The sequence below is a fragment of the Gouania willdenowi genome, chromosome 7, assembly GCF_900634775.1.
Source record: "Gouania willdenowi chromosome 7, fGouWil2.1, whole genome shotgun sequence".
Lineage (NCBI taxonomy): Eukaryota > Metazoa > Chordata > Actinopteri > Blenniiformes > Gobiesocidae > Gouania > Gouania willdenowi.
Window position 1 is genome coordinate 6,902,982 of NC_041050.1, and position 11,584 is coordinate 6,914,565.

At 38.3% G+C, this 11,584-nt stretch overlaps 1 protein-coding gene across 11 annotated transcripts in view; it reads left to right on the top strand.

The window, feature by feature from the left end:
• Positions 1 to 11,584, top strand: part of LOC114466710 (IQ motif and SEC7 domain-containing protein 1-like) — a 153,015-nt gene extending 141,431 nt beyond the window's left edge. For 7 of the 11 annotated variants that reach the window (XM_028452357.1, XM_028452359.1, XM_028452361.1 and 4 more), the window contains 6 exons: positions 967 to 1,092; positions 1,181 to 1,280; positions 1,385 to 1,546; positions 3,162 to 3,338; positions 7,324 to 7,373; positions 10,609 to 11,584. In XM_028452357.1, coding sequence (XP_028308158.1) covers positions 967 to 1,092; positions 1,181 to 1,280; positions 1,385 to 1,546; positions 3,162 to 3,338; positions 7,324 to 7,373; positions 10,609 to 11,139 — 1,146 coding nt within the window. In that variant the 3' untranslated portion in view covers positions 11,140 to 11,584. Of the gene's footprint in view, positions 1 to 966; positions 1,093 to 1,180; positions 1,281 to 1,384; positions 1,547 to 3,161; positions 3,339 to 5,086; positions 5,167 to 5,388; positions 6,113 to 7,323; positions 7,374 to 10,608 lie in introns of those variants that run through there. The other 4 variants (XM_028452364.1, XM_028452358.1, XM_028452365.1 and 1 more) reach the window with 4 other exon arrangements.

The following is an 11,584-nucleotide window of genomic DNA, read 5'->3' on the forward strand; positions in this document are numbered from 1 at the left end:
TTGAGTTTTATTTTTCATGGAAATGTACCCACATCTGTGGGTAAGGTCATTTTTGTGTGCGCGAAGCACTTTAAGGATGACTGCTTCACCAGTATAAAGAAGGATTTGCCGAAAGACTTCATCTGATTGAGGGTTCAATTCCTTCTATCTTTGGAGACGACGAACAGAGCACTTCGGTAAGCTGTAAATAACGCTAAAAAGTGTGATGATAAGACGTCCCTGTCATTGTTTTGTTAGCATTAGCAGTTGCACCGTCTTCATATGTTCGCGCTGTGTGCTCGTTTTAGATCCTTGATGATATGGCCTACGTGGTTTAATTTAAGTCTGAAGTTTTCTTTAGTCATTTCATTTTGCTGTTTTTGTCTCCGAAAAGACTGTATTAAAATGCATTTTGTGACGTTAGCTTGGCGCTAGCGTTAGCTCGGTGCTTGTGTTAGCTCACTTTTTAACATCCATATGAAGACGTTGTTCTGCAGGTTCATCTTCTTCATTTTCATCTCGCTGTGCCGGGTCAGACTCTGGCTCAAGCATGTAAAGCTGGGTGGACAAGTCTTCCGTTGTTGACATTTTGTAAATAACGTGTGAATAAAAAGTTTCTGTGCCGCTACATAATCGTATCTCTTCTATCAAACTACAAAAATGGCCGAACAGGGTGGAGTTGAACCGAGTGTCACCTGAAGAGGGGGTGGGGTATGGAGTGTCTCATTTGCATTTAAAGAGACCGCACCAAAACGAGTCGCTCTCAGAAGCACATCAGAAAAGGGGTAGAAAAGGGGTGGAGCTATAATAATGAGGAATTCAGACCCAAGCATTGCAGTTCCGCTTTATATAGACCACAACTGTATGATTTATATGTAAAAAGGAAGGATTTAAAACCATGATATGTCCCCTTTAAAGGAGTCTGTTTCTTTGTTCTATGAACTGAGGTCAGGACTCTCCTCTGAAGTGTTGTTGTGGTCCTTTTAGGTTCTGTCGCTGCCACATCGCAGACTGGTGTGTTACTGTCGCCTGTTTGAAGTGCCAGATCCCAACAAGCTTCAGAAGCTTGGCCTGCATCAGCGGGAGATCTTCCTGTTCAATGACCTCCTTGTGGTAACCGTTTCCTCCTGGTCTTTCCTCTATAGTCAGGTTTCAGATCTAAACCACACCTCTAACTTGGGATTTCTTTACAATGCTCCAGGTCACCAAGATTTTCCAGAAAAAGAAGAACTCAGTGACGTACAGCTTCAGACAGTCCTTCTCTCTGTATGGGATGCAGGTCATGTTGTTTGAAAATCAGTGTAAGTGGTCTTGTTCTGAGCTCCAGACACGTTTGTTTTACTATCTCTTTAAATCCACGAGCCCTTGGTAAATGCCTCTTCTTCTCTGTTTGCCATTGCCTCAGATTACCCAAATGGAATCAGACTTACATCAGCCATTCCAGGTGCAGATATTAAAGTTCTCATCAACTTTAATGCCCCGAACCCCCAGGATCGCAAGAAGTTCACAGACGACCTACGGGAGTCCATCGCTGAAGTCCAGGAAATGGAAAAGTACAGAATAGAGTGTAAGCAAACGTTGAAACCTCCTACATTTAATCTGCAAAAAGAATTAAATCAAATTAACTTGTATCAAAAAAAGAAAAATCTGCCATTGGGGTAATTTTTTTTAAATGCCACAAATTCATAAAACAAACAAATATCTTGACCCCTAAAGACTAAAATTGGCTTAAAACTAGTAGGAAATTCATAAAATCTATCCAAGTTTGTAAAATAAATGGGCGATACATTACAATTACCTTAATTTACAATCATTCCTGAGCGTTAATAGTAGTTAAAAAGACAATTTTTTCAAACAGAATGATAACTTTCTCTTGAATCAAGAAAGTTGTATTGTTTTAACAGTTTTAAAGTTTGTTTTACGGTTCTATATTGTTTTAACTTTCAAATACAATTGCTGAAGTCAACGTGAAAAAGAGGAGCACGATGAAAGTTTCACCAACAAATTAAAAAGGCCGGTTTTGATGTCATCATTATCATCGTCAAAAAAAAGAAGAAGAAAAAAAAAGTTATTGTTTCCGTGTAACATGTCGTGCAAAGACAAAAAAAAATGAGAAAATAAATGTTGTTTCATGGCATTTTTAAATTTAGAATTTGTAGAAGTGGTTTTACTTTTAAATATTAGACAAATAATCTTGTTGCTCCACTGGGTTTTAATGTATAATTATTCATGAGCATCAAAGGAGTAAAAAAAGAATAATAACTTTGTCCTGAGTCGAGAAAAAAAAGTTCTCATTTAGTATTATTTTCACTTTCCAATACAATTGCTGAAGTAAACATGAAAAAGAGGAATACGAGGAAAGTTTAAGAAACTTAAACCAACAAATTTAAAAAGCCGTTTTGACATGAATAGTATCATCGTCAAAAAAGAAAGAAAAAACAAAACGAAGCAAAAGATTAATGGCATTCATGGCATTTTCAAATTTAGAAATTGTAGAAGCGGTTTTACTATTGAAATAAGACAAATAATCTTGTTTCTCCACTGGGTTTTAATGTAAAGTTGTTTTATTTCTTGTTTCTGGTTTCATTCTATCTTATAATTGGTTGTTTTTTCTAATCTGGAAAAAGTTAGCAGTAATTTCCTAAAATAAGAATGTTTTTCTAAGACAAAACATGCTTGATGAACTTAATTTTCTTTTTGGATGACAAAAAATACTCTTTTTTTTTTTTTTTTTTTTTTTTTTTCACTTTCTTGAAATTTCTTCTTCTTCTTTCTTGGTTATTGGTGTGTTGTGCATATCACCAGCTACTGTACATGTTTTATTTCATTACTTTCCCATTCTACACTCAACGTCCTCGCTCTTGAAATATCTTTTTTGCAGTGTTGCTGTTTACAGTGGGAAGCGGGCAGGGTCCTCATTACTCAACTGCAGTGGTTCAGTGCAGGGTGGATGTTGAGAGAGTCTCGAGAATATAAACTAGAAGGCACACTGTGGAATATTTAAATGCAAGGGCAAGAAAAATATGTGCGTCAAAGCTAAATTCCTGCTGGGTTCCTTCCAGGCTGTAAAATGTGGCGATGTATGAAACGGAAGAGTTTAAAAAATCCTTTTCCTGAGCAGACATGGATTTAAAAACCACTAGCTACTTACTTCAGTCTTTCCATGGCGCCTCTCCACACAGCTGAGCTGGAGAAGCAGAAGGGGGTGGTGAGGCCCAGCATGTCCCAGAGCTCCGGCCTTAAGAAGGAGGCGGGCAATGGAAACCTAAACCGCGCCAGCCTGGATGACAGCTACGCCATGGGAGAGGGCCTGAAGAGGAGCGCCCTCAGCAGCTCTCTGAGAGATCTCTCTGAAGCAGGTACGGCTTTCTGTCATCACCAACTTCATTATTTTATTAGATGAAATTATAGTCTATGCCTCATAGATCAATGGATCAAACATCATTTACTCAGAAAAGAAAGAAAAAAGGTGGAAATAGTCGCTCTAAAGTTTGTTGTGATCTCTATTGTAATGAATATTTTGCATTGTGGGATGTAGAGTCCTGTAGACCAGGGGTTCTCAACCTTGGGGTGAGGACCCCGTTTGAGGTCACGAGACACTGAGAGGGGGTCGCCAGATGCCTTCAAGAAACTAAAAATATTTTTTTTCAACAATTTGAGCCCATTTTGCTTATTTTTACCCTTTTTCTGCAACTAAACCAAACTTGCCATATTTTACCCTATGTTCATCAATTTTTCTTGACATGTTTTTGCTCCCTTTAAAGTGTCTTTGCTACATTTTTCCCATTTCTTCCACTTCTACATCGAATTTCCTAATTTTTTCCACTTTCAAGACATTTTTGGCACTAAACTAATCATCCGACGCCCACGGACCTCCAGATCACGTTCATAACACGTTGGACGGACTGGACCACATCTGCACGTCTATATGATGTCCAAAATAGGTTGTGATGACCACATCTGGACCTATGTATTTATCCAGGTGTACTTCATTAACATTTATGCTCTGCACTCTTTTTAAGAAATAATTATAATGTTGAGCTATATAAACCTTTTCCACCTAATGCCTCATATGTTGACCCATTATTGTCACTTTTAACCTCTTTTCACCAAATTTCATGCTTATTTTTGCCAATTTAGCCACAACTAATTGTTCTAATATTGAGACTTTGAAACCTTTTTTTGTTTTTTTTACCATTTTTTCTGTCTGTTTTTGGTCACCATATTTAATGCTTATTTATGCCAATCAACGAATTGTCATGCCCATTGTTTGCCCATTTGAACTAATTGTTCCAATATTGATACTTTGAACCATTTTTTACCACTTTTTCTGTCTGTTTTTGACAGCTCTATTTTGCAACTTTTAATTAATTTCTGTTTTTTTTTTTTTATATCCCATTTCACCACCTTTTTGTCACTTTTAACCCATTTTATTTCTGATTAAAACAAGGATTTACATCTTTAAGATGACTATATATTATGGATCAAATAACAATAAGCTTCCTGGATAACAGTGGATATTATTCAGATAAATAAATAAATGTGGTTATCACAGATTCATAGAACAATGGACCATCATTTTGCTGACTTTATGGATGTGACCCCATAAAGATCTCCCCTTTGTTACCCTTTTTTTGGGCTCAAACACAAGAAATCACAGTAAGAATGAAGTAAAAACACTTCTTTGCATCCGTTTAGGAGACTTTACATCCCATAATGCAACATGCCAAACTTTGGGTGTTTACAGCGGAGATCATAACAAACTTTAAAGGAGCATTTTTGACCTTTACTGTTTCTTTTTGGAGTAAATCATGTTTTATTAAATGATTTAAGAGGCAAAAACTATGATTTTTATCTAATGAAACATTTATCGTGGGAAGCAGTTTTTAAGCTGCGATCGTATCGAGGAGATAAAAATAGCAAAATGTTTGTTGTCTCACTGCGCCTGACATTTATTGGAGAGTTCTTCCTGCTAGTTTCATGGTTTGGTTTTGGAATGAGGTTTTTTGTTTTTTTTATTTTCTACTTGGCATCCATTGTTTGGGAGAGACTTGAGTTGGGATCCAAACATTTTACAAATCAACACAAATATCTGCTGTGTTTGCAGACTCGTCCTTCCAGTGATGAATGAAAAACGATGGGCAGTTTTCATCCTTTTTTAAGAAAATAAATGTAAAAATCAATGAAGTTCACCCCAGTCATGTATTTCCTGCATCATTTTTCTGTCACTTAACACTTTTTACATTTGCATTTTTGTTTAATCTGAAGATTTTCTTTCATTAATTATTTTTTTTTTTTTTTTTGACTTGCCATCTCACCTCATGTATATTTGTGATCCAAACAAAAGCAGTGCTGATGTGTATCGTCCAGGATGGAGATTTCAAATTCAGTCATTTCATGTTCACACAGCTGCTGTGTCTCTGAAGCAAGATCAACATTTCTTTCATTCCCAAAAAACCAACAAACAAACAGCAACTTGGAGTTATCAGGTGATTCGCTTGATAATAAAAAATAAAATCCAGTTAGGGGGGGTCGGCCTTTACTTTACTTTTGTTAACAGGACATTGCTTTGTGACTATCATCACTACCTCAATACCAGCGAAGAAGTCCACCTGCCCTCCTGTGTCTTGCCCTTCTACCAGTGCTGAATGTGGCATGTTATCGGGGTCATTTTTGTTCAGTGTTTTTCCTTATTTTCCTCCCATACTCCCATCTCGTGTATTTACTATACGTTACATCCATACACATCAGGTGTATTCCTGTTCATGTGTATCTTTTGGTCATGTATCATTGGCTAAATGTGGCAGCAAAAGTTGTTTCTGTCGACGTTCAGACCTGTTTACACACATTTCCACGTGCAGCCACCACTGTGATGCTTCCGATGTCTCTCCTCCTCTGTGACTGGCCTTTTTCTTTTTTCACCCACAACAAATGTGGGAAAATATTCATCTTCTGACAACAGGAAAAGTTAGTTGTCAAAGTTTTATGAGGGCTAAAAGTCTTCCTTTTTTATTTTTTTTATTTTTTTTTTAAGTTTGATATTTTGATAGTTCTGGTCTCTAGTCGACATTCTGATGGAGCCAGGGTTGGGGTCAATTACATTTTTCAATTATCCATGTTCATTTATGATTACGATGACTGGCATTTTTTCCAATCACAATTAAAATTACAATTTTTTCCCCCCTGAAAGTCCATTACAATTATTTTCTCAATTACTAACGTTTAAATTCAATTAATCACAATTACTGTGGCTTTAATAAATAACCTCATAAAACTTAAGCTTCCTCTTGTGTTAGCTTTCTGTTAGCATTTCTTATGATAACAGTCAGTTTTGACCCATGTCTTAAATCAGCTGTAAAATACACCAAAAAATATTATTTGTCATCTAATTTTGATTTAGTTGCGGGCGTATGAGACTTTTTTGTGTCAGTTTACGTCTTGATTTCACTTTTCTTTTTTTATGATTCTCAAGGTTAGAAATAAAACTTGATATGAAACATATTTTAATAATTATGTGTGTCAGCCATAGAACTGTAACATTGTTCCCCAGTTTTGCTTTTAATTAAATTGTAATTGACAGTTTTTATCACATTTTCATGCCAATTACAAAGGCAACAATTGCAGTTAAATTATGATTACAACAACAACAGGTTCTTAAATTACAATTACAAGTAGTAGATTTGGCTTTTCCTGTAGAAAATGCAAGTGAAGATGCAGGTGCTGGCCCGCTTCATTGAACACTGCATTAGCATTAGCCAAGCATTAGCATTGGCCTAGCATTAACACTAGCATTTGCTAGCATTAACATTAGCCTAGCATTAAACAAGCATTAGCTTGAATTACCATTGGCCTAGCATTAGCCTCGCATTAACATTAGCATTAGCATTTTCTAGCATTAGCATTATGTAGCATTAACATTAACCTAGCATTAGCTAACATTAACATTTGCTAGCATTAGTAGTTGCTAGCATTAGCATTAACCTAGCAATAGTATTAGCCTACCATTAGCATTAGCTGTTAAATCTTAAAATGCTGAAATCAAAATGAATGGGAACATCCCTCCCCAACCCTGAATGGAGCTGATATTTGCTGATGTTTAATAAAGAAAAAGATTAAAAAAAAAGTGATGCTTTACTCCGCCTCGTAATAGATTATAAGTTTGTAGAAACCAGTGCACCACATGAAGCCCCTCCCCCCCACACACACCTTGCCCCATTAGGTTCTTATGCTCATTCAGAATCCCCAACACTGCCCTCTACGGGACTGGTGGGTCGGCCACAGCATCTGTAGTGGATCCAGAAGTGCTGTCGATCTCTAATCTGTGGTATTGCATGTCTCGGCCAGGCAAGCGGGGGCGTCGCAGCAGTGCAGGATCACTAGACAGCAATATGGAAGTAAGTTGGAAGCAGCTGGTATCCAAGTTACTCTTTATGTGATGATGTGCACTGTGAAACACTCCATTTATTTTATTTATTTTTTTGGTCCTACTACACCTTCTTTGCTTCATAGACTCAGAACCATTTGTCTGGATCATTTATTTTTCCTTCTTGGGATGCCTTTAATACCTGCTTGCCTCAGTTAGAATGCATGATTGGGTTGCCTTGCCTCTGATCCCGCCCCCTTTTTTTGGAAACCAGAGATCTGTCCTGATTTGGTCATGTTATATGACCAATAGATTCTTGTACCTTCTTCAAACAAAGCATGACGTTACTAATGGCTCCTCTGATCCCCTCCCCTCGTCTCCTGTCTCTTGTCCTTCCATTTAATCACAAGCAGGTTTCATTTTTTTCAGCTTCTTGAATCATTTCAGTGGGTTTGTTGTTGTTGTTTTCTTTTTTAAACGCATCAGGAAACTTTGCCTCACCTGCAGCTGCTCTCCCTGTCTGAGTCTTATATACGCTTTTATCCATAAACTTTCTCCAAAGGTTCTGGGACAGCGGTGTCAAACTCATTTTAGTTCAAGGGCCAAATACGAACCAGTTCGATCACTAGTGGGCCGCAGGTTTTAGGTGGGAAATTTCAACATTCATGAGCCCAAGTTTGCACTTCCAATTATAAAGTATGGAAGGCATCAACAATATCTAAAAAAATAAGTGACACATAAATGTCTTTTGATTTATTGATGTTTTTAAACCTGTTTTTATTTAATTTAAGGAGATTTTGTGTAATATTCTGAGGAAAAATTGCAGAAAATGAACAATTTCAACAGTAATGTGCTCAAGTTTGCACTTCTAATTATAAATTATGAGAGGCATCAACAATATCTAAGCAATAAGTGACAGATACTTATATGTCCTTTGATTTATTAATTTATTTTTTTTTTTAAACCAGTTTTAATTTAATTTAAGGAGATTTTGTGAAATATTCTGAGGAAAAATTGCAGAAAATGAATAATTTCAACATTAATGTGACCAAGTTTGCACTTCCAGTTATAAATTAGACAAAGTATGGAAGGCATCTACAATATCTTAGCAATAAGTGACATATATTTAAATGTCTTTTGATTTATTTATCTTTTTAACCAGTTTTTATTTAATTTGGGGAGATGTTGTGGAATAACAACAATTTACAACTGAATTATTTGCTAAATTACACAATGATTCATGTTTTCTCTGTTATTTTCACTTCTCCTGTGAGCCAAATCGGATGTTCTGAAAGGTCGGATTTGGCCCCCGGGCCTTGAGTTTGACATGTGTTCTGGGAGTTCTGTAGCCTTCGTAGGCAGAGGCTTCATAAGGATTTCGTTCACTCGTTCATTCGTCACTCATTTCATGTGTCCATGAGTTCATGTGCTGTGTCAAAGCAAAGTCTGGGAGTGTAGAAGTTTTCATTCCACTTTTAAAGATATCTGATGATCTTTCTCCAGTTTATGGTGAAATTGAAGAGATTTTCTCTTTGGGGAGGATGCGAACCAGGACTTGAATTCACGTTGCACTCGATGACAGGGCAGAAAAATGTTGTTTGAGCTGCACACTGAGCTTAGTTCCTCCTGCCTTCTCTTTTATTCCAGTCGAATGCTATCGTATCGTGAGGATGAGGAGTTTGCTTGTCACACCTTCTGCATGTTGACCTTTTGCCTCCTTTGACTTTGACTAAAGTTTGCATGTGTGACTCACAGAGGGTTTGGCACACTGACTGACTGCTGAGATATATACAGTACGTTGTTTTTTCCCTCTTCCTAATACCTCTATTGATGCTCTCCATGTTAAAATAAGCAAAAAAAACTAAATAAAATAAAAAAAACCAACAAAAATAATGTTTCCCTTCATCTTTTCTGCAGCTGATGCTGCGTTCAAGGCAACTCTGAACTCTGCCTTTCTCATTTAAAAAAATCAGAAAAATTACAATAACGGCAATATTGTTTGTGTGATTAAAGCTTTGATAATTCCGAATAGCATTTTCAAGATTTAAAGTGTTTATTATCATGTGCACACTAAGGAAACTATGAAAACAAACAAAGAACAAAACAAAGAATTGTAATAATTAAAAAAAATAAATAAAAGATATATATGTGTATGGTATATATATATATATGTGTGTGTGTATACCTAACTATTTTTGCTCAACAAAGCAAGATAACATTATGTTGCATATTTCAGCAACAAGGCATTAAAAGTGATTCATGCAAGGCTTTAAAAACATGACAGGGCTCATGTAAAAAAAACCAATAATTTTAAATGCATTTTTAAATCATAAAAACAGCAACATGAATAAAACTTGCATTACTGTGTTCCACAACAGCAGTATGTATTATTTGTGGATCTGCACGGTAGAGCTGGGCGATATGGGCCAAAACTTATATCTTAATATTTTGTCTCAAATTGATGATACACGATCTAAATCTTGATGATTTTAATTGAAGACAATTCTGAATTAAATGTGTTGATGAAAAATGTCACACAGGCACATCTATTAACTATCAGCTGCACAGTGTGCACCACTTTAGGCTTTTTCTCTTCTAAGGGACAGCATGTGTGAGTGAGTTCTGAGAAACTATAGTAAAAGCAGTGACTCCTACAACAAGTATTTGATACAAAAAAGGCAATTAAAAATATGTATATCGATATAGGCGATATTGTAATTTTCCATATATTGCCAAAAGAAAACTCGATATATCTTGAATAGCGATTTATCGTCCAGCCTTACTGCACGTTGTTATTATGAGACGTCAGACAAATGATTTTTAGAGGAAGTCCGACTCCACGTAGCGATAAAACCAGAGTTCTGAGTTGCATTGAATGCAGCATGAGGACATCGACTTCCTGGTGACGATGCAGCCTGTAGGCGGGGCTTAAGAGTTCACATGTGGGGTGCAAACTGCTGATTGGCTGAAAACCTTTCACTTAAACATTTCCTTGGGCTTGTTGTTGAATGAACAGCACCTGGGCGCCGACCATAGGCCTCTTGTAAAGCGCTAAAACTGGAATGTTCCTAGTGTCGTTGCTGCATATCATTAAAACATTTTTTACTTTCTCCATTTTGCATGCCCCTGTAACATTTTGCTACTTATTTATCTACAATGACAAAAATCTCTGGCTTTCATCCTGCTGGTGCTTTGCAGTTCTACTTGTGTGTGCGTTTGTAACGTTTCTCACACACATGCTGTTGTCACGTGTTTCCCTCCTGCAGGGGTCCATCATTAGCAGCCCCCACTCACGTCGGAGAGCCTCCTCACCCCGCGAGGGTGCCCCGCGCAGCCATCCTCATCCTCCCGCCATCCCTAACTCGGCGTCGACCTCCATCCTTGGGTCGATATTTGGCAGCAAACGAGGAAAACCCTCATCTCAGAGCCACGCCCCTTTTCCTCCGCCGGGCCACCCCACCCTCATATCGCACAAACCCCACCCGACAAACCTGCACCACACGGCACAGGCCCAGCTCCACGGCCACCACTCCCAGTACTGTCCGGTCCCTCAGAACCCACCCCCGTACCACCACCACCACCACTACCACCCCCCACCGCACACGCATCACCACCAGCACCCCGCCTACAGCGCACACGCCCATCAGCACGCACATACGCAGCACGGCCACTACAGCCAGCATTCCCATCATGCCCCGCACTCCCAGCACGCCCCCCACCACCACAGTCAGCAGTCGGGTTCTGCGGCCCCTGGGGGACCCAAACCCAAACACAGTGGCATCAGCACCGTAGTGTGATCCTGAGAAAGCGACGAGGAGAATGAAGGATGAAAAAAGGACAATTGCTTCTACCAAAGGGACTGACAGCATGACTCTATGGCCTGCCCACTGTGTTTCTGCTGCTGTGATGGAAGCCAATCACATGCAGACTCTTTATTATTTACGTCCAGGTCCAAATAATAATATGCAGGCTGCTGGAAATCGGACTCCAATCTTCCACAAGGGGCCTTCTACTATTCGCCTGATCTGGGGGCTTTGGTCCCATCAAAGTTGTATGTGCGGGGCAGGAAGATGCTCTTTGCTTTCACCTCAAACACACACACACACACACATTTCTGTGTCACAACGTGTGTGTGTGCCACTCCCTGTTCAACCAACCAATCCTTCAATAAGCTTTCTTACCTTCACACAATCAGGAGGAGAGATGACGAGAACATGCCTGACTGTTTGGTTTTTTTAGTTT